The 25,084-nt window shown below is 36.1% G+C and overlaps 1 protein-coding gene across 4 annotated transcripts in view; it reads right to left on the bottom strand.

Annotated features, from left to right (window-relative positions):
* The window catches only part of CNOT2 (CCR4-NOT transcription complex subunit 2), a 120,351-nt gene extending 97,912 nt beyond the window's left edge, over positions 1-22,439 (bottom strand). For 2 of the 4 annotated variants that reach the window (XM_037022610.2, XM_037022615.2), the window contains exon 1: positions 22,308-22,434. In XM_037022610.2, the coding sequence (XP_036878505.1) occupies positions 22,308-22,312 (5 nt within the window). In that variant the 5' untranslated portion in view covers positions 22,313-22,434. Of the gene's footprint in view, positions 1-22,307 lie in introns of all 4 variants that reach the window. The other 2 variants (XM_037022611.2, XM_073215588.1) reach the window with 2 other exon arrangements.
* Between the last annotated feature and the right edge of the window lie 2,645 nt (positions 22,440-25,084).

Genomic DNA, 25,084 nt, shown 5'->3' with positions numbered 1-25,084 from the left:
AACTTGTACACAAATGTTCATAGCAGCATTATCTATACTCGTCAAAATATAGAAACAACCTAAATGTCCACCAACTGGTATATATGTAAATAAAATGGGGTATATCTACACAATGGAATATTCTTCAGCACTAAAAAGAATGAGATAGAGATAAATGCTTCAATGTGTTTATCTCTGAAAACATTATGTGAAGTGAAAGAAACCAGTCACAGAACACTGCATATTCACCTTACATGAAATGTGTAAGATAGGCAAATGTACAGAAACAGAAAATACACCTGCGGCTGTCCAAGGTAAGGTTTGGAAGGAGATGGGGAAGCCCTGTTCAAGGATGCTATGATTTCTTTTTGGCATGGTAAGTCTCCTGAAATTGATTGTGGTGATGTTTGCAAACTCTGTGAATATACTAAAACCCACTGAATTGCATACCTGAAATGGGTGAGTTAATGTATGGTATGTGAATTATAGCTCAATTAAGTTGTTACATAAAAAAGTATCAGAGTAATCTACCATACAGATTGAGTTAAAAATCAAATGATCATTATCAACTGATACAGAAAAATTATTTTCAGCACTGACTCATCAAGAAAACTTTCTGTGAATTAGGAATAGAACAGAATTTCCTTGATTTGACAAACTTCTATCATACTTAATGATGAAAGACTGAATTCTTTCACACTTTAATATTACAAATAAAGTAAGATGTCACAGGCAGTGCAAAGACATAAGAAAAAGAAACAAAAGGCATACAGACCGGAAAGACAGAAATATGAATTCTTCCCCATTTGCAGATGACATGGAATGCCTGAGTAAAATATTCAAAATAATCTGCAAAAAGTCTCCCAGAACGACTATGTGAGTTTTGTAAAGTCACAAGCAAGATTAAGGTATGAAAAAATCTTAACTGGTACAGCTCCAAATAGTTCCCTCAAAATGAGATATTAAGACATAAATATGAGATACACAGTTATAAATCTAACAAAATATGTAGGACTTGTATGCTGAAAACAGCAAAACACTGATGAATCAAATCAAAGAACTAATTAAATGAAGAGACATACCATGTCCAAGGATTGGAAAAATCACTATAACTGATGTTAACTCCACCCTAACTGATCTAGAGATCAATCCAATACAATGACAATCAAAATCCCAATGGTTTTTTTTTATGAATAAGAAATCGGTTTCCATTAGCCATTAGGGAAATCCAAATTAAAACCACAATGAGCTCAAACTCATTAGAATGGATATATTCACAAAAAGACAGTATCAAGTGTTGGAGAGGAAGTGGAAAAACTGGATCCCTCATACACTACTGGCGGGACTGTCACACTGTTCTAGGTCCTGGAGATAAAGATAAGATACCAAATTAAATAAGGAAGGCAGGGTATCTGCTTCAAAGAATTTTCATTTAACAATGTTCAGTTAACAAATAACAGAAATGATTTTTGATAGTGATAATACTAAGCCAGACAGAGCATATTACAACAGTAATGAGGAACTGCAAGAGGCATAGTAGATAAAAGTAATCAGGAATAACCTTTCTGAGGTTACAACTGATAAGGAATTCAAAGGATGAGATGGTTTTTATCAGTTTTATATATCTCTCTGTATACACATAAATATAACATTATATACATATAAAGACCTGTTGAATAAGGATTCAAAAGTATTTTACTATTTATCATTTTATTAATGGTTTTTCTATCTTTATTAAACACATGTAACTATCAACAAGGGATTCTAAACTCCAGATGATGACTACTATTGTGACCATAAATTGACAAATTTCTTATGAAAAGCCAAGAACACTAATTTTAATTAGCCTGTTCATTCTCATTCAAAGTAGAAATTTTCATTAAGTTTGGTTTTTGGAAATACTGAAGTAACAAAGCACCGCTATTGTCAAGGACCCCCTTGTAGTCTAAGGCACTCAGGATTAAGAACCATAAGCCTAAATAAAATATTTCTAGTTTATATGAATGCCTAAAAACTGAATACTAGTTTTTAGAGATCTTACTTTAACTCATTTTTTTATATCTTCAAAAGTATAACCTACACTGCCAGATTATCCCATTTTCATTATCTCTTATAAACCCATTTAATCTCCCCTTTGTACTTGTTCTACTAATTTCTATCTTCTACACTATGTACTTTCAGACTGAGTGATCCTTCTTCCTGTTTTCATCTAATGACTTTTCTTACTAAATGTGTGGTTTCAGTATGCTTGCTTTAACCAGCTATTGATAAGACAATAAATCAATTACTGACACTGTAAAATTTATGGAAAAAAAGTGACATATTGGCAAACAGCATAATTTTGCAGCTGAAGAGAAACATCAAAAGAAAGCCTTCAAAATTTAGTATCCTTATGCTAAATTTTCTACATACCATATACACAAGCAGCAAAACCTATTGTATGAACATTTTAATTTTCTTTCTAAAGGTCAGGTCTAGTTTGATACAAGTATAATCAGAAGTCACTTAAACCATATCAGTATTTATGGTTAAAACATAAACTTTAATAACTTTATAGTTATTTAGTTAAGTTAAAAACTATCTTCTGGTCACAAGCATACACTATTGATTTAATCTGCTAAAAACCACATTAACTGTCCTCAGCTCCAAGGCTAAATAACATCAATACATTCCACAGGCATACAAACATTTATACAGTACTTAAATACGAGGGACTAAACTCAACAGGGGATTTAGTGGGGTTGGGGGAAATATTAACAATCTCAAAAGCCCACAGTGAGGCATGTCCTAAGGGAGTGTCGGTATTAGTAGTTTTAAAGTTTGTTAAATGAATAAATGGTATATGGAAAGCACCTACTACAGAATCCGACTCAATTAAATGGTAGTTTCCTGGTTGCTTTCTCTCCACTAGCATATTACTCTTTGAAATAATTACCTACCGATAATGAAGAGTTGGGATTACTGTTGTTTTTTTATTTTTTGTGTTTAAAATAAGACTCTTTGAAATAATTATCTACCGAAAATGAAGAGTTGGGATTACTGTTGTTTTTTTATTCTTTGTGTTTAAAATAAGCCTTTTAAGCTGTTAAGATAGTATGTTTTATGAATTACAACTTTAATTAGTAGAACCTAAAATTCTGTTACTGAAAATAAACTAATCAAGACCTAAAAGTAACCACTTTCAGTAACTGAAACTTTTAATAAGCATAAACATTGTTTCTTTCAACCACTAATGGATACTAATAATAAATATACCTGCAACTATGAGTAGATACAATTATATTAGTAGATAAAAAGCAGACACTAAACAATTCCAATCAAAATCACTACTGAATTGCACTACCATTTTACAACCCTAATCTGACCCTGGAGACAGTTACAGAGAAGTACACAATTGTCAAAACTCACTGTAAAGGACACTTAAATGGGTGCCTTGTATTATACGTAAACTTCCTTGACAAAGTTGACTTAAGAATGATAAGAAAAGCCCTTGGGGGAAAAATAAGAATGGTCAAATTGAAATGGGCATTACCATGAGAAAAAGCAAAATATTCACATGAGATACATGTAGAGTATATTTTTAAAATATCTTCCTGAAAGATTTAAGTAAGTTACTGTAATAACATTTAGTAAGAAATCAGTAGCATTAGCTCACTTGGGCTTAACTGCCCTGCCCTCTCACTTCACGATTTAATTCACCCACCTCAAGTTTCCTCACTAGTAGTTTTTCCACAATGAATTTAAATCATATATAAACTTTCAAATGTTTATCTATTTATAAATATATATATAAATCATATTTTTATTAAGGTATTATTGGTATGTACTCTAATGAAGGTTTCACACGAAAAAACAATGTGATTACTACACCCATATTATCAAGTCCCCACCCATACCCCATTGCAGTCACTGTCCATCAGTGTAGTAAGATGCCACAGATTCACTATTTGCCTTCTCTGTGCTACACTGTCTTCCCTGTGACCCCTCACATCATGTCTATTAACATAATACCCCTCAACCCCCTACCTCCACCCTCCCACATGCCTCCCCTTTGGTAACCGCTAGTCCCTTCTTGGAGTCGGTGAGTCTGCTACTGTTTTGTTCCTTCAGTTTTGCTTTGTTGTTATACTCCACAAATGAGGGAAATCATTTGACACTTGTCTTTCTCCTCCGGGCTTATTTCACTGAGCATAATATCATCCAACTCCATCCATGGCTGTTACAAATGGCAGCATTTCTTTCTTTCTTATGGCTGAATAATATTCCATTGTGTGTCTGTACCACTTCTTCTTTATCCATTCATCTACTGATGGACACTTAGGTCGCTTCCATATCTTGGCTATTGTAAATAGTGCTGGAATATACATAGGGGTGCATATGTCCTTTTGAATCTGAGAAGTTGTATTCTTTGGAAATTTCAAGGAGTGGGATTCCTGGGTCAAATGTTATTTCTTTTAGTTTTTTGAGGAACCTCCATATTGCTTTCCACAATGGTTGAACTAGCTTACATTCCCACCAGCAGTGTACGAGGGTTCCCCTTTCTCTGCATCCTCACCAGCATTTGTTGTTCTTAGTTTTCTTGAAGCTGGCTATCCTTATTTGTGTGAGGTGATATCTCGTTGTGGTTTTAATTGGCATTTCCCTGATGACTTGTGATGTGGAGCATCTTTTCATGTGTCTGTTGGTATCTGAATTTCTCCTTTGGAGAATTGTCTCTTCATATCCTCCACCCACTTTTTGATTGGGTTATTTGCTTTTCAGGAGTTGAGGCAAGTGAGTTCTTTATATATTTAGGATGTTAACACCTTGTCGGATATGTCATTTACAAATATATTCTCCCATACGCTAGGATGCCTTTTTGTTCTGTTGATGGTGTCCTTTACCTTACAGAAGATTTTTAGTTGGATGCAGTCCCATTTGCTCATTTTTGCTTTTGTTTCCGTTACTCAAGGAGATGCATTCAGGAAGAAGTTGCTCATGCTTATATTCAGATTTTTGTCTATGTTGTCTTCTGTAAGTTTTATGGTTTCATGACTTACATTCAGGTCTTTGATCCACTTTGAGTTTATTTTTGTGTATGGTGTTATACAATAATTCAGTTTCATTCTCTTGCATGTAGCTGTCCAGTTTTGCCAACATCAATCGTTGAAGAGGCTGTCATTTCCACATTTTATGTCCATAGTTCATTTATCGTATATTAATTGACCATATATGGTTGGGTTTATATCTGGGCTCTCTAGTCTGTTCCATTGGTCTATTGTTCTGTTCTTGTGCCAGTACCAAACTATCGTGATTACAGTGGCTTTGTTGTAGAGCTTGAAGTTGGGGAGTATAATCCCCACAGCTTTATTTCTCCTTCTCAGGATTCTTTTGGCTATTCAGAGTATTTTGTGGTTCCACATGAATTTTAGAACTATTTGCTCTAGTTCACTGAAGAATGCTGTTGATATTTTAACAGGAATTGCTTTGAATCTGTAGATTCCTTTAGGCAGGATGACCATTTTAACAATATTAATTCTTCCTATCGATGAGCACAGGATGTGTTTCCATTTATTGGTATCTTTAATTTCTCTCATGAGTGTCTTGTAGTTTGAAGGGCATAGGTCGTTCACTTCCTTGGTTAGGTTTATTCCTACGTATTTTATTCTTTTTGATGCAATTGTGAATGGAATTGTTTTCCTGATTTCTCTTTCTGCTAGCTCATCATTAGTGTATAGGAATGCAACAGATTTCTGTGTACTAATTTTGTATCCTGCAACTTTGCTGAATTCAGATATTAAATCTAGTAGTTTTGGAGTGGATTCTTTAGGGTTTTTATGTATAATATCATGTCATCTGCAAACAGGGACAGTTTAACTTCTTCCTTGCCAATCTGAATGCCTTTTATTTCTTTGGGTTGTCTGATTACCATGGCTCCAGAACTATGTTGCATAAAGTGGAGAGAGTGGGCATCCTTGTCTTGTTTCCAATCTTAAAGGAAAAGCTTTCAGCTTCTCGCTGTTAAGTATAAAGTTGGCTGTGGGTCTGCCACATACGGCCTTTATTATGTTGAGGTACTTGCCCTCTATCCTCATTTTGTTGAGAGTTTTTATCATGAATGGATGTCGAATTTTGTCAAATGCTTTTTTGGCATCTATGGAGATGATCATGTGGTTTTTCTCCTTCTTTCTGTTGATGTGGTGGATGACATAGGTGGATTTTCTAATATTGTACCATCCTTGCATCCCTGGAATAAGTACTTGATCATGGTGGATGACCTTTTTGATATATTTTTAAAATAGGTTTGCTGATATTTTGTTGAGTATTTTTGCATGTATGTTCATCAGGGATATTGGTGTGTAACTTTCTTTTTTTGTGGTGTCCTTGCCGGGTTTTGGTATTAGAATGATGCTGGCCCACCTCTTTACTACTTTAATCTTAGTCTTATTTCTATTCTTAGTAGTATTGTGAATGAAGGATATGAACAGAAAACATGTGAAACATGAATTATACAATATAAGATCCATTCTTCAGAAAAAAAATACCAATTTTTAAAATTGTTAGTTCTTGCTCTCAAAATTTAGAATAACTGTTTTACAACCACACTCAGTACCACTGACTATTAATAAAGTGAAAAAGACAATTCACACTTAGCTAGTAAGAACATATAACTACAAAGCCCTGGTGTAAGAGAAAAAAGGAATATTAAAATCTTTGAAAAATAATCTTTCCATACATTCAATACACATTTGTCAGATGCCATATGACACAATACACATTAGTAAACAACATAGAGTTTGTCCTTCTCATGATCTGTTGGTGGAATGAGAGACTAATTGTTAAAATAATGACAAATTATGATAGCTACTTTGGGGAAAGAGGCCTACTTAAGAAAGGATGGATGGGGAAAGTTGCTCTAATAGGTATCCTGTATGTACAGGCTGTGCTAAATGCTATACATAAATAGTCATTTACTTCTCCTAACAACTCTATCAGATAAGTATGTATCATAATTAAAACTATTTTATAGGCGAGGACACTAAAGTTTGAAAATAATTTTGACTAAGGACACAGCAATTCATTAATAAGAACTGGAGCTTTCCAATATAAGAGCTAGTTCTAAAGATGTAAAAATCCTCCAATACTCTAACATAATAATTATACTTACAGAAATGTTTTCTAGAGAAATAATCAAATGCATGTACAAAAACCACAGTGCTATTTATGAGTGAAAAATCAACATAAAAGTTCAACAGTAAGGAATGGTTAAATCAGTTATGCTCTGGCCATTAGTTTCATGCTCTGGATAAATATTAAATAACACTGGAAAATGCTTGTAAATTGTAATACTGGAAAATACAGTACAAATCAACAGTCTAATTTCTCTATTACAAAATATGGGAACTGTAGTTGTATTTGGATGTTTTTCTTCTTTTTTAACACTTTCCTGCACTTTCTAAATTTTCCACATTACCGTGTACTACTTTAATAGCAAGAGAAAAACAAGAGAGAACATGGTGCTTTAAAACACACACTCACAGACACACACACACCAGATAATGTTTGCCCAGGTTAACAGTGCTCTAGTTTGTATAACTGCAAAAGATTTTAATTTTCTTCTTTTCCTCTGTATATTCCACTTTTTTTAAAATAGTAAGTGTATGCTCTTACTACTTTTACCACAGGCTTCTTCAGCACATGGCCTAACATTTGCTTCATATAAAAATTTAAAAACCAATACATAATAGCACTACTTCCTTGGTATGCTGCAATAATATATATGTATTGTGAAGGATCCAAAATTACAAAATAGATAAGCTATAAGGAAATCATTCCTTTTACAAGAGACTTCCATTTAAAATAAAATTAAACTTCTCAACATATGAATTTGAATAACATTAGAAATCAAAGGAACTTTTTTTATTAAGGTATCATTGATACATACTCATATGAAGGTTTCACATGAAAAACAATGTGGTTACTATATTTACCCTCATTATTGAGTCCCCCCATACCCTTTTGCAGTCACTGTCCATCAGTGTAGTAAGATGCCACAGAGTCACTACTCGTCTTCTCTGTGCTACACTGTCTTCCCAAGATGCCCCCACACCATGTGTGCCAATCATAATACCTCTCAATCCCCTTCTCCCTCCTTCTTCACCTACCTTTCCCCATCCCTCCCCTTTGGTAACCAACTGCTAGTCCCTTCTTAGATTCTGTTAGTCTGCTGCAGTTTTGTTCCCTCAGTTTTGCTTTGCTGTAATACTCCACAGATGAGTGAATCATTTGGTATTTGTCTTTCTTTGCCTTACTTATCTCACTGAGCATAATACCCTCTATATCGATCCATGTTGTTGCAAATGGTAGGATTTGTTTCTTTCTTATGGCTGAATAGAATTTCATTGTGTATATGTACCACCTCTTCTTTGTGCATTCATCTACTGATGGTGGACACTTGGGTTGATTCCATATTTTAGCTACTGTAAAAGTGCTGCAATAAACATAGGGGTTCCTATGTCTTTTTGAATCTGTGATCTTGTTTTCTTCCAGTAAATTCTTAAGAGTGGAATTCCTGGGTCAGCTGGTATTTCTATTTTTAGTTTATTGAGGAACCTCCATTTTGCTTTCCACAATGGCTGAACTGGTTTACCTTCCCACCAGCAATGTCGGAGGGTTCCCCGTTCTCTGCATCCTTGCCAGCATTTGTTGATCCTAGTCTTTTCTATGTTGGCCATCATAACAGGTATGAGGTGTTATTTCATTGTGGTTTCAATTTGCATTTCCCTGATAATGAGCGATGTAGAGCATCTTTTCATGTACCTGTTGGCCATCTGAATTTTTTCTTTGGAGAATTGTCTCTTCATATCCTCCGCCAATAATCAGGTTATTTGCTTTCTGGGTATTGAGGCGTGTGAGTTATTTATATATTTGGGATGTTAAAACCTTGTCAGATATGTCATTTACAAATATATTCTCCCATACTGTAGGATGCCTTTTTGTTCTGCTGATGGTGTCCTTTACTGTACAGAAGCTTTTTAGCATGACTTAGTCCCATTTGTTCATTTTTTATTTTGTTTCCCTTCCCCAAGGAGATATGTTCAGGAAAAAGTTGCTCATGTTTATATTCAAGAGATTTTTGCCTATGTTTTCTTTTAAGAGTTTTATGGTTTCATGACTTACATTGAGGTATTTGATCCATTTCGAGTTTAGTTTTGTGTATGGGGTTAGACAATAACCCAGTTTCATTCTCTTGCATGTAGCTGTCCAGTTTTGCCAACACCAGTTGTTGAAGAGGCTGTCATTTCCCCCATTGTATGTCCATGGCTCCTTTATTGTATATTAATTGACCACATATGCTTGCATTTATATTTGAGCTCTCAATTCTATTCCATTGGTCTATGGGTCTGTTCTTGTGCCAGTACCAAACTGTTGTGATTACTGTGGCTTTGTAGTAGAGCATGAAGTTGGGGAGCATAATCCCCCCAGTTTTATTCTTCCTTCTCAGGATTGCTTTGGCTATTTGGGGTCTTTTGTGGTTTCATATGAATTTTAGAACTATTTGCTCTAGTTTCTTGAATAATGTTGTTGGTATTTTGATAGGGATTGCACTGAATCTGTAGACTGCTTTAGGCAGGATGGCCATTTCGCCAATATTAATTCTTCCTATCCATGAGCACAGGATGTATTTCCATTTATTGATATCTTCTTTTATTTCTCTCAAGAGTGCATTTAGTTTTCAGGGTATAGGTCATTCACTTCCTTTAGCAGGTTTATTCCTAGGTTTTTTATTCTTTTTCATGCAATTGTGAATGTAATTGTTTTCCTGATTTCTCTTTCTGCTAGTTCATCATTAGCGTATAGGAATGCAAAAGATTTCTGTGTATTAATTTCGTATCCTGCAACTCAAAGGAACTTTAAACTGTTCTTTTTCTGTGCCACTTCATAAAATTAAAAATACAAACTATTTCTGAAATAGCGTTAAAACTGACAGCCTAATTTTGTAAAAGCAAAAATACACATCTTTGCAATGCCTTGAGATTTCAGCATGTGCATTATTTACCCAAGGTAGGCATAAGCAATTAAAAATAAAAGCCATTTAACCATACAATTTAGCATATAGGCTCTATTCTGAAGAACTAATTCTCTAGCTACCTCTAGTTAATTCCAGCAAATTAAGCAAAATGCCTTTGGTATTGAAAACGTCTCTAAAATGTGCTTAAAAATTACCTTTTTTCTTAAGAGTAGTAAACCTAACTGACATAAAAGCTGATGCCTAAGCATACTGCTGTGCCTGACAATCATTATAAAAAATAAGAGAGGCATATCTTGACCAAGAGTCTGCATATCTCCTACAAGCTTATTTTATAAGTTTCGTACTATAAATACAGGTCCTAAAAGTAAGTTTTAGATATGAGTGAGTTGTCTTTGTTACATTTTTAATTACCTGCCTTAGTTAATATGAAAAAATGAAGGGGCCACCTGACTATTTGGAGTAGCAAGATGCCAGTTTCTAGAATTTCAGTACATAATTTTAAAAGGAAAAAGTATTTTAGCTGAAAGCAGCTCTTCTATTATAGTATGAGATCAAATAATCAGCAGACCTCACAAGCATAATGAGTAACTAGATTTTACAAGGGAGATGGTAAAAGCAGTGCCTTTCTCTTCAATACACAACAATCATTCTACAAATTCACTGCTCTGTGCTTTACTTTCCTTACTTTGCTACTGCAGCTACTTATTACAGTACTATTCTGCTTTCCTTATATGGTATTTAATGTTTCCAAATGCTTAGAACCCAGGCGATAAGGGCATGGAAAAAAAGAGTACAAGTTATTCACACACATTACACAGATAAAGAATATATAATAATTTCAAATTACTGCATTGACATTCTCAATGCTGTAAGTGTAATTCTAAACAAATGAACTTCATTTGTAGGGAAAAACAGGCATGGCACTCACAAAAAAATGTCAGGCTAACAATGATAGAAAGCACACAAATAAAGCTATAAAAAATGGGAATAACCCAAAGAATATTTATGATCTTTTATTTTTAATGAAGATGAGGGAAACTTCCTGTTGTACATACATCCACACAGAAAGTATCAGGACTTCTGCAGGCAAAAACATGTACTACCTGGCCTAATATGATGAACATAGCAGACTCATTTTTCCCACTCTCCCCACCACACCCTTGCTATAAGTCCAATAAGCCAGATACTTAATTAAATTAAATTAAAGGGCAAACCATGTAAATGCAACAATACCACAAGGTAAAATGAATGAATGAAAAGATGAATTCCACAACTTAAGAACTACTGGTTTCATCACAACCACTAGTGAGGGGGAGTCATTACTGTATTTTCACATGCTTTATACGTAACCAAACACTTTTGTTTTCATTATCTCAATTCTCATCAGCAACATTAGGAAGTGTAAGTGACTAAAAAGCTGAGTCTTTTTAATACTAATTGATTTGCCCAGGCACACAGCTAATAAATTCATGGAGCCCAGATAAAAACCCCTCTTCTCAATCCAAGTGTAGTAGTCTTCCCAAATAAAATGTTATCTTGCCACTAAATACATGAGCATATACTCAAAGGTAAATAAATGATCTGACTTTCTCTTTCAAAAAATAAATTATGGGTGCTATGATGAGTATTTCCTCTGAACTTCCTCCAGAATACTCAATATTTACTCTGCATAAAGGAAAAGAAAGGGGAATCAACACTGCTAAGAAACTATTGTCAGGTGTTTCAGATGATTGTTATTTAACCCTCTAAATATGCCTATGAGAAAATATTCATTTTAAGGAAATGGAAACTGAAGCATAGAGAAGAAACTAACCACAGGTAACTCTACATACTCAGGTTACATGTACAGACACAAGTCTGTCTGAGTTCTAAGCCAATGTTCTCCCCTTAAGATTTTTTTTTCTTTTGGTATCATTAATCTACAATTAGTCCCCTTTAGATTTATCCATTTAACAAAGAAATTACTAGATGTCTACTATGTGCTATGCACCATGCCCAATGCTTCAAACAGAGCAATTCTAAAATGTATGTTACTCAAAACACTATACCTGCACTGAACACAATGTCATCTAAACAAGTCTTGGTAGGAAAAACATGCGTAGGCTCTAAGAACAAAACTGCATCCTTCTTGTTTACATGCAAACTTGATACAAAAGAAAAGCATAGTGCATGCACCCCATGAAATAAATTGTGGCTAATTCTCATTTGCCTCAGAAGCTCATCTAAGCAGAAAGTCCCACTCCAAAAACAAAACAAAACAAAACCCCCAATGAGCCTCTATTCCTTATGTCAACTCGTCAACTTTGTTAGGTATCCACATTTTTCAAATGAGAAAACTGAAGTTTAGGCAAGAGAGCTAATTAGAAGCAGAATTGTTATTCCAACTCAGGCTAGCTAGTACCAGAGACTTCCAAATCACTTTTCTTGTCATTGTAAATTTCATACACAATGTAACTCTTCAATAGGAAATAGTTATAATCAGGTCCATTTTATTCAGCCAAAAATGAACTAGACAATTAGGCAACTTGGGCAGCTCCAAGCCATCATGGTTCAATCACTGACTTTTGCAATGAAAAAGTGGTATATAATGCACACTACCAAAGCTGTAATTTGCTCAAACTGAATTCTTAGGGAATCAATTCTTTTTATTTAAAACATTCATTTGGGGGGATGGGGGGTGGTGTGTGTGTGTGTGTGTGTGTGTGTGTGTGTGTGTCAGAATAAATAATGCTAGCAAACTGAAATAAATGCCTGTTATGTAGTTTTTTGAATGACACACATATATCTTAGCACTGTAAAATAAGCACTTCCAGTAATATAAGACAAGTTTCCCCTGCTATTTGAAAGTAGAACATTGTTATGAAACCTCGTGTAAACCAAAATGGCATTAAGAAAAGCAATTACCATTAATTTAAATGGAAAAAGTTTTGAGCATTCCCAGACCCAAAAAATAACTTCTTAGGCTTTTCTGATACTTTAGGGCACAGCTTCCTAATGGATGCACAAAATTAATCAAGATAAAGCACAGATGCTCACAGACACAATTCAAAGCTCTGGTCGCTTGACGCTGAGTGTGGTTCACAGGGAAAGAGCTTGACTGCCACTCTCTCTGCTCAGAGTGCATGCTACCTCTGTAACACCTGTCTGCAAAACAGACGCTGAACGCTATTTTCATTTTTTTTTCCATAAAGGCAAAAATGTTCAGCTTTCCATTAGCAAAAACAGACACTAATATAGATCTTCCACAAAAGGGAAGTGGCCTAATGGAAACTTTCAAAAAGTGGGGTGTACTTGTATAGGTATCAGCTCCTATGAGTGATTATTATAGCTAATTTTGATTTTTTCGGAATTATTCTAATTTATCTAAGTAATATGAAATCTCACAGCAAGCAATGTCATATAACAATATTCAAACTTTGCCTTTCCTAAAAATTATGTAACAAATTCCATCCATTAATGTAAAACTTTTAGCTACTGGCATTGGTTTATTAGTATAACAAGTTTTCTGGGAAACAGAAACTAGAGTTTCAATGTCACACTCTCCGTAATAAGAAATACTGCCAATATGAATACAAAATACTTAATGTGTTTAATGGAGAGAAAATAATCCTTCAAAAATTTCACAAATATACTACACTACCAAGCTTATAATTTTAATTATAAATCGACTGTAGAATTTACAATTTACCCCCTGAAGAACCAAGCTGGTTATTGCTCAAATTGTTTTTAAAAATTAGTTAATTATTCCTCAGCAAGTAAAAAAAGTCTCTCACACTATGTATGGCAAGTTCATTTACTTCAGCCAACTTCTCATGAATTCCCGGAACTTCATCAAGAATTTCAGATTACTTTCCCATTCTCCAAATCTAGCAGCATACTCTGGCAGGCTTTGTGTATTTGCAATGTTGTAGCCTCCCCCACCTACTGAACTCTAATTCACCCTTCAGAACCCACTTCAAATAGCACCTGCCTGAAACTAACTCATTAACTCCTTTAAACAAGGCTGCTGTAATTCTAGCAGTATCCATAGCATGTACCACAAAAACTGAACTTAAAGAATTATTCAGGGCACCTTTAACAGTGCATGTTACACAGTCGCACCGTTTCAAATCAGTAAGGAAAACTGATTAAACAGGGAAATGACTAAACATGAAAACCACTACTAATTAATTCCTAGTAAAATTCTACTATCCAAAAATTTGGGAAATTTTTAAGATAGTAGGATTTAGTAAAAGACTAAAACTTCTCCAAAACAAAAAACTCTTAAGGGTTTTGACTATTCTGTGCAAACAGTAAGAAAGTTTTAAACTAGCTCTGTTTTATAATTTCCCACCAATATAGACAGACTCCCAATTCCATGTAATCCAGAAAATATTACCATGGCCACTTAATGAAAAATAATCTCTCCTCCCTATAAGCTCTTCATAAAATTTATCACAAATTACTACATAAAATTTATCGCAATTATCCACCACAGTATTTTCAGCAGTTCAAAAACAAGGGCTACAAATTTTAACCATCTCTTTTTACCTTTAGAGTTTATGTAGAAAGCAATATTTATGTAGACAGCAGTAACTAACTATGAAATTTTTTGTTGTCATCAAACATGCAAAACTTGACTCCATCTGTGAGCCTTTTACACTTTCTGTCTGGAAAGCCATTCACCAGTATTTCTGCATAGCTTTCCCCTTTTTCTGTATTTTAAATGCCACCTCCAGAGACAGGTCTTCCCTCATCACCCTACTTAAAATAGTCTCCTCCTTCCATCCTTATTGCTATACACTTATTCCCTTTTATTTTCTTCATCACAATTACCATTACCTGAAATTATTTGTTTATTTTCTCTCTCCCTATCTGAGATGTCAGCTCCATGAAGGCAAAAGACTTGTCTTGTTCACTGTCATATATACCCAACACTACAGCATTATCTAAAAGACAACAAATTATTAAAGGATTTAAAGTCTAGAATACTAACATTCAACCAGTGGACCCCAAAATTTAAACAATTTCTAGCCAAATGTTACTCAAAACAAGCAAACTGTATGAATTTTGTATCTGCAGAGAGAAGGAAAGTCTTGGCTTTCTGAAAACTGAATTTTAAGATTAAAGTGACCTCAGACATCAAGTCCAGGGGTCTTCAAACTATGCTCTGAAAACACCGTTAAGAGCAGTTAGAGGTCAAATTCCCTAAAGCACTGGACCACAACTGTTTTATACATACACATGTTATTTTGGGAAGTGTGATTCATACACATACAGAGCATAAAAAGGCATTATATATCAAATTTAAACACTATTTAGAGACTGTATCTCCACTGCCATGTTAAAGTTTTGCTACAGACATCAAATAAGTTTGACCTGACAAGTCTATGAATATATCTACAATTTCTCATAAGGGTGCATAGATTATAAAGGTTATAGCACTAAACTTTTTTCTAATCTAAGGAGACCAGGTCCATTCACATCATAAAAACTACACTCTTAAAGCACTACTTTCGGCAATATTAAATTAAGGCAAAGCTCAAGGCATACCTGCTCAGCACATGATCTCACAAAATGTGCAATAAGTAAATTTGTAAGGGGTCAGTGTGATAAAGTGCTATTCTCATTATAACAGTAATTATTATTATTATTACTACTTAAGGTTCTGATGATTCTTGATGAATCTTTGTAATAAACATGCAAGTAGCTACTGTATGTTGCCAGAATATCAATCTTAAAACAAACATTTCCTGTTATGACTCTTTCAAATTTCTGTTATATTAAGTAATCCCAAATCTGTAAGATGAGTTAAAAAAAACAAACCTACTTACATCTACTTAATTTGTAGCATTAAACTGAGAAAGGTATTAGATGACGAGTCCAGATTAAGGATAAAATGGCCTTCTAATTCCCAATTACTAATTTTCATACTAATTAAAACTGCTTGATTGTTCAATCTTTACGTTAATGTTAAAACTTAACCTTATTTTAAAACTTAGCATAAAAACAACAACCATACAAAATTGAGATAATGTGTATAAAATGTATTTGCAAACTGTAAAGCATTTTAAAAATACTTAGTAAGATTAAGCCAAAGGAATCAGGTTCTTTGAAAGGCATGGTAAACTTATTGAACATTATTATTTTACCAATCTATGAAAGACTGTTTTACAAACAGAAAACTGAATACAAAATTTGTATGAAGGATAAACATTGTAATTTAGAATGTAAAATATAACACAAAAATACATTCCTGTCAGATATGCTATAAAACCAGAAGTTCCTCCCCCAAACACATAGTGTTACATAGTCACTACACTGTCCAGATGCTGACATAAAATGGAGTATGTTTCAATATCCAAATATCTAAGTGGAAAAATGGCTCATGAATATGCTTGAAATAAATCTAAGTCTACTCATTGTTAACTAAATTGCCAGGACACATCATTTCTCTTATTTTATCATTCCTTGGCAAAGTAAAAATTTACTAAGTGTGTATTTTCATCTGCTTTCACATAAGGAAGACTTCAATTCAGTACAGGCAGAGGAGGATTGGTATCCTAAGTACTGGATCAAACTTTCTTTTTAAAAAAATATACCGTCTCTATATCTTCAGTAGTTTTTAGTAACTAAAAAGTATCTGGAAAATATGTAGGGAAATGAAACCAAAGAAAAGACGTCTTTTAATTCAGCCATCTCCACTAAATGCAATTCTGGCAGTCATTTACCCTGTCTTGAGTTCTTCACCTAAAAAAATGAACATGAAACTGGTACACAATCTCTTATTCAAATCCTTAAAAGCCAGATGTTTCTTTTGCTTTTGCTTATCTGGGAATTGTTTAATCCTTCCTTCATATTTAAATGATAATATTGCTGGATACAGTGTTCTTGGTTCGAGGCCCTTCTGTTTCATCGCATTAAATATATCATGTCATTCTCTTCTGCCCTGGTAAGGTTTCTGCTGAGAAATCTGATGATGGCCTAATGGATTTTCCTTTGTAAGTTATCTTTTTTCTCTCTCTGCCTGCTTTTCATACTCTATCCTTGTCTTTCATCTTTGCCATTTTAATTATTATATGTCTTGGTGATGTCCTCCTTGGGTCCCTTGCGTTGGGAGATCTGTGGGCTTCCATGGTCAGATGTTTCTTAGAATTGGAGTTTTTCAGATTTTAGAAAGATAAAATAGTGTATATATCACAAATGACCTAACACTTCCCAGAGTGGCCTAGGTAGGACCTGTAATCAAATACAGTAACAATTCTGCAGAAAATGTTTGAGAATTAGGTTACTACAGATAAAACACTCTAACGAGGCTAACAATTTTAGTAGGAGTTTACCACCATGCATGCTTAAAAAAAACCAGATTTCAGAGTTTTGTGGATTTTGGACTGCAAATAAAGGTACATTAGGTTCATCTCACCCAATTTTTACAAGGAGAAGAGTATGTGAACTAGAAACTCCTATTTTGTACTGGCACTGGGCCAGACATTAAGAGTAAATAGGTGAAAAAAAGACTAACTTCAAAAATCCCAAATCTAATAGAAGCTCATGGTTAAGCAACAGTAAATATACATTATCATGTAAACTCAATATATTCCTTGACTTATAACAGGGTTACATCCCGATAAACCCATAATAAGCTGAAAAGTTTAAGTCGAAATGCATCTGATGCACCAGTCAACCAAACATCACAGATTAGCCAGCCTAAGTTTACTCAGCACACTTACACTAGCCTGTAGCCGGGCAAAATCACCTAATACAAAGCCTATTTTATAGTACACTGCTGAAAACATCTTATATAATTTATTGAATACTGTACTGAAAGTGAAAGACAGAATGGTTGTAAGTGCACTGGTTGTTTACCCTCGTGATCTTGGGGCAGACTGGGAGCTGCAGGGCACCACCCAGGATCACAAGAGTATCATGCCGTATATATTTCTAGCCCAGGGAAAAATCAAAACTCAAAATTCAAAGTATGGTTTCTACTGAATGTGTATCACTTTTGCACCATTGTAAAGTCAAAAAATCATAAAATCATAAATCAATCAATCATGAAGTCAGGGATCATCTGTATGAAATATATTTCAACCAATGGTCTTAGTCATACAAAATACAGCAAGAAATACAGACCTAAACTAGACTAGAAGCATTTTATTACTAACATCCTTCCCTTAGTCCTACACTCAATCTACACACACTTCTCTTAAGAAGCTGGTTATATAGTTTCCCATAGGTCATTAAGAAACAACTATAAGAAAGGATTCAAGGAATGAAGGAATACAGGATGCCCTTCTCCCCTTCCCCTTCTCTGCTCTCATGTTTCTGATCTGTGGATTGGGAAATAGTGCTCTGACAGCAGTAAGTGTTAAAGAACAATCTGGCACCAGTTCACTTTACTGCCTATTTATTGATGATCTACTGTAAGTACCATGCACTACAGAAGGTACTAGAAATGTAAATATAGAGACAAAGCCCTACCTCTCAGCTTAAAGTCCAGTGGAGGTTATGGTGGATGGCAGGGATGCACAGTAAATTACAATACAGCATGACACATTCAGTAACAGAAGTTTGAAGAATAAAAGCAGAACAGCAAAAGGATTTAGGGAGTCAGGAAGAATTTCATTAACAAAGTGACACTAGAGTAGACTTCTGAAGATTATCAAACAACAGAGAAGTCACAGTAAAAATAACACTGCAGTACACACGTGTGCACACACACACACACACACACACAGGTAAAAACATATGCATGAAAGGAAAAAAGAAAAGGAAATTATTCAGGGTAAGTGGCAAATATGTCCAAAATGTCTAGCTGTATCTAAATAGTTTTCTCCTAGATAAACTTACTTTGCAGTTCCGTATTATTTAAGCTATGAGATGTTAACAAAAATATGAACACAGTAAACTATCTTATTACTTCATAATGCAGCATACCCAAGAGATATAACAAGAGATTTCATCTGAATTTCCGAGAACAAGCTGTCAAAAAAAACATACTAGGAATTCTTTTTCCAGGTCACCCCAACAGTATGGACAAAGTAAATAAATGAACAAGCCGTATCAGCACGACTTGTCATAGGAAAAAAGTATTAAGAGTTTAAAAAAGGATGTCAAACAGAAAATTCAATCAAGAAGAAGAAATATATATAGTACTTAAATTGAAGAACGTTCAGTTCAATGAACAAAACCAAGGTAAAAATTATAATTTCAGCAACTGAAAACCCTAATGTCCAATCCATTTCTTTTCAAAGGCAGACTTTCTACCAAAGCCATCAATTTTAGTACAGTTCTTTTCAAAATATCTCACAGTTTTCTTTTAAGTTTCAGAGGTAAAAATCATCCTCAGGAAGAACAGTCACCTGTGTCATCAACCAGAATGACTACTACCATAGCACAAAACCCCTGATACCATACGTAATTCTCTTCAAACACTACAGTGCAACTCAGATGATCCCCGCCTCTACAACTGCTCTACCTGAAGCCTTCGTTTCTTTTGCTTCTCTGTATTACAAAATCCATTAGTAGTATCTTTTCCTAACTAAGACTGTATCACTATTTGCCTAAGCTGACCTCGATGCCTACTTACTAAAGCAAGCACACGGGTATGATCATGAAACTATAACAGAATGTAGTTAAACATTTTGCAACAATTAACAATTACTATTTAGCACTGCTCTAAAAGAGCAAAAAAATACATTGTTAACTTAGTTTTACTAATCCTTTAACATCTACTCTACCTCACATATAGGCATTAAACACACCTTTTCATTTTCTTACATTATCAGAAAATCTTATGAAGTAAATTTACCAACAAAAAAGGGTAAACTGTAATTTCCCATGGGTTCTGAAAAATTATGTAGGGGTTTTTCAAAAATACAAATGCTTTTAATACCAATACTACTATCTACTAAAGAGATAAAACCCCAAACTCAGCACTTCTAATGAAATCTATTCATAAATCTAAAGTATTTATTTATTTGTAACAAAGAGAATGTTCAGGTATGTAATAACTAACCGTAAAGTATCTCCAAAAAAATCAATAGGTAAATGAAGCACACGAGGTTATTAGGTAAAAACACAGGTACCTAGTTCTCTTGGGGAGGAATATCATCCTGAGTTTATTTTCAAGATCAAGTACTTCCCAAACGAAGGGGATCTAAATCACTCATACTCACGCATTTTGCCCTCATTTTTCCACCATATAAATTTCTTTAAAAATACTATAGAAACTGAAAAATTTTTTAAAGGTGTTATCTGTTACTTGGTTAAACATACAGGCAATTCTCATTACCTAAGAGTATCAGATTAGGTCACAGATTACCTCTATACAGTATACTTAGAATAAAAGGGTTCTGAGAATAAATGATGCTTACATTAATTTATTTTTCTTGAGCAGAATTAGGATGCAAAAAATGTGAGTTTCTCAATTTGTCTTAAATAGAAAGTATTCACATAAGTCACTGCAATTCAAGTCCTCTGGAAAAAAATGAGTAAACTCTCCTTTTGAAATTAAATGAGGCTCTTAGAATGTCAAGAATTAAGTGGAGCAGGAATTTTGTCTTATTTACATGAATTTTGTATTTTTCGATTAGATTTAATATTACAAAAGAAGAAACTAAGAGAGTTGAACATTCAAAGCTTAGTAAAGATCTTGGACCATTAAGAAGTATTTCAATGAAAACGGACCTGAATACCTAACCATTTGAATGTAGGCATTTAACCATTTCAGTCCAGTGTGATTCTTAATCAACCCTTTAAAACTGGGATGAAGTTATCTTCCCGAAGTGCAAATGGGGTGAGTTCATTGATGTTTGGGAAATAACTTGTCAGAGAGACCGAGTATTCTCAAACAACTCAACATAAGCCTGATATGCAAACAGGTACTTCCAAATTTACACCCCCAACTCCATACTTTATTCCCGCTAATGTTGTTTCAGAAGGTAAATCACAAGTTGCACTTAGGATTTCAGAGGTCTAGAAAACCTTAGTATCATGCATAACAGGAAATGTGTTCAACTCTGAACTCTAATTTCCAGTATGGCTTCCCTTGTGGACAGATTTTTAAATAAGTAGTTTCTGTCATTACACCCAGAATCTAAGGCTTAATATCAATGTAATTATTAAAAATAGTCCAGAAGACTAAGAAAGGAGTAGGATTCTTTGACCAAGAGTTTGTGACAATTAAAATGTGTTGGATTAAGTCGTCTGGGTATTGAAATATGAAGGCACCTCCTAGGATTCGAAAGAAGTTGATGTTTAGGTGCCCTCCGAGAGGGAGGTACCCGTATGTAAGACTTTTGTGGTGGAAATAGCGTACCCACAGAGTCCGGAATAAACGCAAATTCCCTAAACCTGGAAATGCTTTTAGAAATGAAAACTACAGTTCGCATTCACTGAAGTCCATAGTTACCAAGACTTAGAGGCTCTCCTAGACGGACAACAGAGCTTCAACTGAGAACTAAGAGGGCCTCTCTGAACCCCACTCATTTCTTCCGTGAAACTTTTAAGTTAGACCTAAGACAGCAGAAGGTGGAGGCCCCGGCGGAAGTAGAAACCCGGGGTTAGCAACTTCACAGACAGAAGCGTCTCGGGTTCCTCCGCTGCCCAGGACTATCCGCAAAGAGTCTACCACACCACGGAAGCTTCACCCTCCCTGTGCGGTAGCAGAGGAAACATCATCAGTTGCACTCCTCCTTCCACCATCCAGACCCTTTGATATCCCAGGGCCTGGAGGCACCCGGGGCCCGTTAGCCAGTCCAGTGTCCCCCACCTTTTACACACACAGAAACACACAAGTTGCAAATGAGGTGCGTGTACTAGAAGAATGTGAAGAGCCAGAGACCGCAGCGGCTGCTAGGAAGTCGGCAACGCCGTCCAAAGCGAGCCCAGGCTCCTTGGCCACCACCGCTGCCGCCTTCTCTTCTTCCCCAGGAAGCAGCGCGGCGGTGGCTCCTCCGCCCTCGCGGGAGCCCGGGGAAGCAATGTCTGGGGGAAGCCCCATAGCCCGCCGGAGGGACCGGGCCCAGGATCCACAGTGGCTGCTGCAGCGCCCGAGTACAGCGACGCTTTACGTCCCGTCCACCACCCTCCTCCCCACACACACCCCCTCCCTCCCTCCACCGCCGCCACCCCCCTCCCCGCCCGCTCCGCTCTCCCTCTCTCGACTGGAGCCGAGACAAAAGCAACGGGAAGCGGCGGGCCAGGATGCTGCCCGCGGACCCCGGGGGCGACCGGACCGGCCCCGAGGCATTCCCCCGTCTTGCGGAGGCCCCGATTCCGCCGCCCCCGCCGCATGCCCCGCTGCCAGACTTCCAAAATTTTGCCAAAAACTCACCGCATGAATTTTCTTGTCCCGCGGATCCAAGATGGCGACGTATCCACCGCGGAGGCTGCTGGGAGCAAGACCTTTACCCTCTGACCCCCACCGTGACCCCCGTCGTTCCGGTTTCCCTCAAGGCGGCGGCGAAGGTGGGAACGATGATTGCTGGTGGGACCGGGTTGAGGAGGAGTAGACCTCTTCACGCGCGTTCGGGACGGGGTGAGAGAGGCACTTCACTCCCTCACCTCGCTCTCTTCGGCCTCCACCGTGTCTCCCGCCGACACAGGGAGGCTTGTAGCTTCTCCGGGGTCGTTGTAGCGAGCGGGGCCTCTGACGGCCGCCACAGTTTCCCTGCAGCCCCTGGGTTGCTTCGCACTGGGCACTGGCCCTGGGACCGAGGAGGGCCGCAGGGCCCAGGGGCGGGGAATGGTGAGGTGGCGTCGGTCAGCCCTCCCCGGGGACGCGGAGCGTGTTTGTGTTTGTGTTCGTACGGGTGTCCGACACCCCACCCGCTACGTCTGCCTGAATGCCCCCCCTCGGGCTGCCCCGAAACAGAGCTGATCGCTGTCCCATGTTCCTCTCAGCCGCCGCGACCTCCGGTGCTCGTGGGCGCGCTTCAGGGACTGGCCGCGGGTCACCATCACCTCCTGAGCAGTGAGTGCCCCTCTGCTGAAACCGTTGGTCTTTCTACTCACCGCCTTTACTTTTCTAAAAAATTTTGGTGGGCGGGAGCATTTGGGGGAGCAGGTTTTTAGAGCGCTGTTGGGTGACCTTGCGCCGGCGGATTTAGGTTTATAGCACATTCTTTTCGCCCTCACTCCCCATTCCCCCGTTAGTTTGAGGGATCTACAGGCCTGTCATCAAAACCGTGTGAACTTATGGCGCTTTGGTAGAAACTTAAGGAAAGTTAGGTCTCTGTTTTACTGAAAAACAATTGTCACTCACGTGAAATTAAATTTGTTTTCCTGGATGCAATAAATCTCTCTTTTCCTTTGAATATAGGTAAATTCTTTTTTTTGTTAGTGTTCGACATTTTTGGATTTAAAAAGGGCCTCTCTGCAAGTGTGTTTTGGAATTGTTCAGTTACATGAAGTAAAAACTGTTACCCTTTTCTGAGAGCCTCTGCAAGTGTGTTTTGGAATTGTTCAGTTTCATGAAGTAAAAACTGTTACCCTTTTCTGTTTGATATATTTCTTAATGTGAAGTACGATTCTTTTGGAGTAAATAAACTTTCTACTTTGTTTCTTTTATAAAATCGCCTTTCCTTCCAGTAGACTCGCTGTGATCCAATTTAAAATTTATCATTGAAATGCAAGGGGCCTATGTCAGTCATAAATAGGAAGAAAAGGCAGCATACTATAAAAGGTGGCTTTGTCATGTTTATAGAATGCAAGGTGTTCTGACCTAATGGTAGATAGTACGTGAATTTATTTAAACTCCAAATGGTACCGATGTAACCAGTAGAAAATATTTTGCCTGGTTATTCCTTTCGTTAAACATTGTGCTTCACTAATTTTTGCTTCAGCCAAATTCAAGGACACAACACTTTCTGTGTCCTTCCCTTTCTCCTCCTTTTCCTCTGAACAGTTCTTTCCTGCCTCTTTAATTTTCCCTTCTACTGCTTAAGGTGGTGCTTTAAAATATCATATATGCCTCTAATTATGTGTAGTTGTATTATAGGTACGTGATTACACGTGTGTGTGTATATATATATATATATATATGTTACTGAGCATTTTAATCTATTAATAATTTGAAAGCATAACTATTAATATTTGGAATCATAAGATGGAATGACAAAAATGGGATGTAATGTAAATATAGTAACATCAAGTATTACTTACCATCCTAATTTAGTATTTTGGCTTAATATAGGACTTAACTGTTAAGGCCCCAAAGATGGATCTATCCCTGTAATGATTCAAAAAAAGCACAAGTTTTAAATAGCATAAACATTGGTAAAATTAGAGAAATCACTTAACAAAGGGGACAGGTCTAGTTTGAGGATTTTGTTCCTTTGGATATTGTATTGGAGAAGATAGATCAAACATCATGGTAAATGTGTAGAGTAGGAATATTAGGAAAAATTACACAGGCACTACCACTTTCTTAAGAATACTTTGATTAGGATAAATTTACTTTAAACCTTGTTGAAGAACAAATTTTAAATTGTCCTGTTGTGCCTAATTTCTTTTAAATTTTTTAAATTTGTTTAATGCCTACCTTAGAGGTTAGTTCTGGTATTGAATGAGCTAACATCTATTAAAGGCTTATATTTATGGATTTCTAGTAAACACTCTAAATGGTACATTTTTAAAGTTCTGTTGCATCAGAAAGTTCATCTATATTGCTAAAATTGATCAGATGTAGTAGTTTGTGGATTTTGTTTTAACTATTCACTTTGATACGTTTTCTTACTTTGACTTGTAAAACAGCCCATACTGATGATGTGTGTTGTATGTTTTTGAAATGTGTGTAAGGTAAATTCCTTGTGTACCTTATAGAAAAATTAGTGATTTAGATTGAAAGAGGAAAATCATTATTAAGGGAGTAACGAGTTTGTATGTAACTAGTTGTAGGAAAGAGAGACTTCCCATTTTTAAAAAGTGTGAACAATACTGGAAATCTTATCATGGCAAAAGATGAAAAGGACAGGCATCTTAAGTTTAATATTGCTCAAACAGAACTTTAAATCCAAACCGCTCTCCTGTAAGTCTTCCTGTTTCACTCAAACAATACTATCAATAACTCATGTGCTCAGGCATAAAACTCATGTGCAGTTTGAGTCTTTT

This window comes from Manis javanica, chromosome 10, assembly GCF_040802235.1.
Source record: "Manis javanica isolate MJ-LG chromosome 10, MJ_LKY, whole genome shotgun sequence".
NCBI classification, from domain to species: domain Eukaryota; kingdom Metazoa; phylum Chordata; class Mammalia; order Pholidota; family Manidae; genus Manis; species Manis javanica.
Note: the sequence above shows the minus strand (reverse complement) of the source record. Positions and strands in the feature narration are given on the sequence as shown.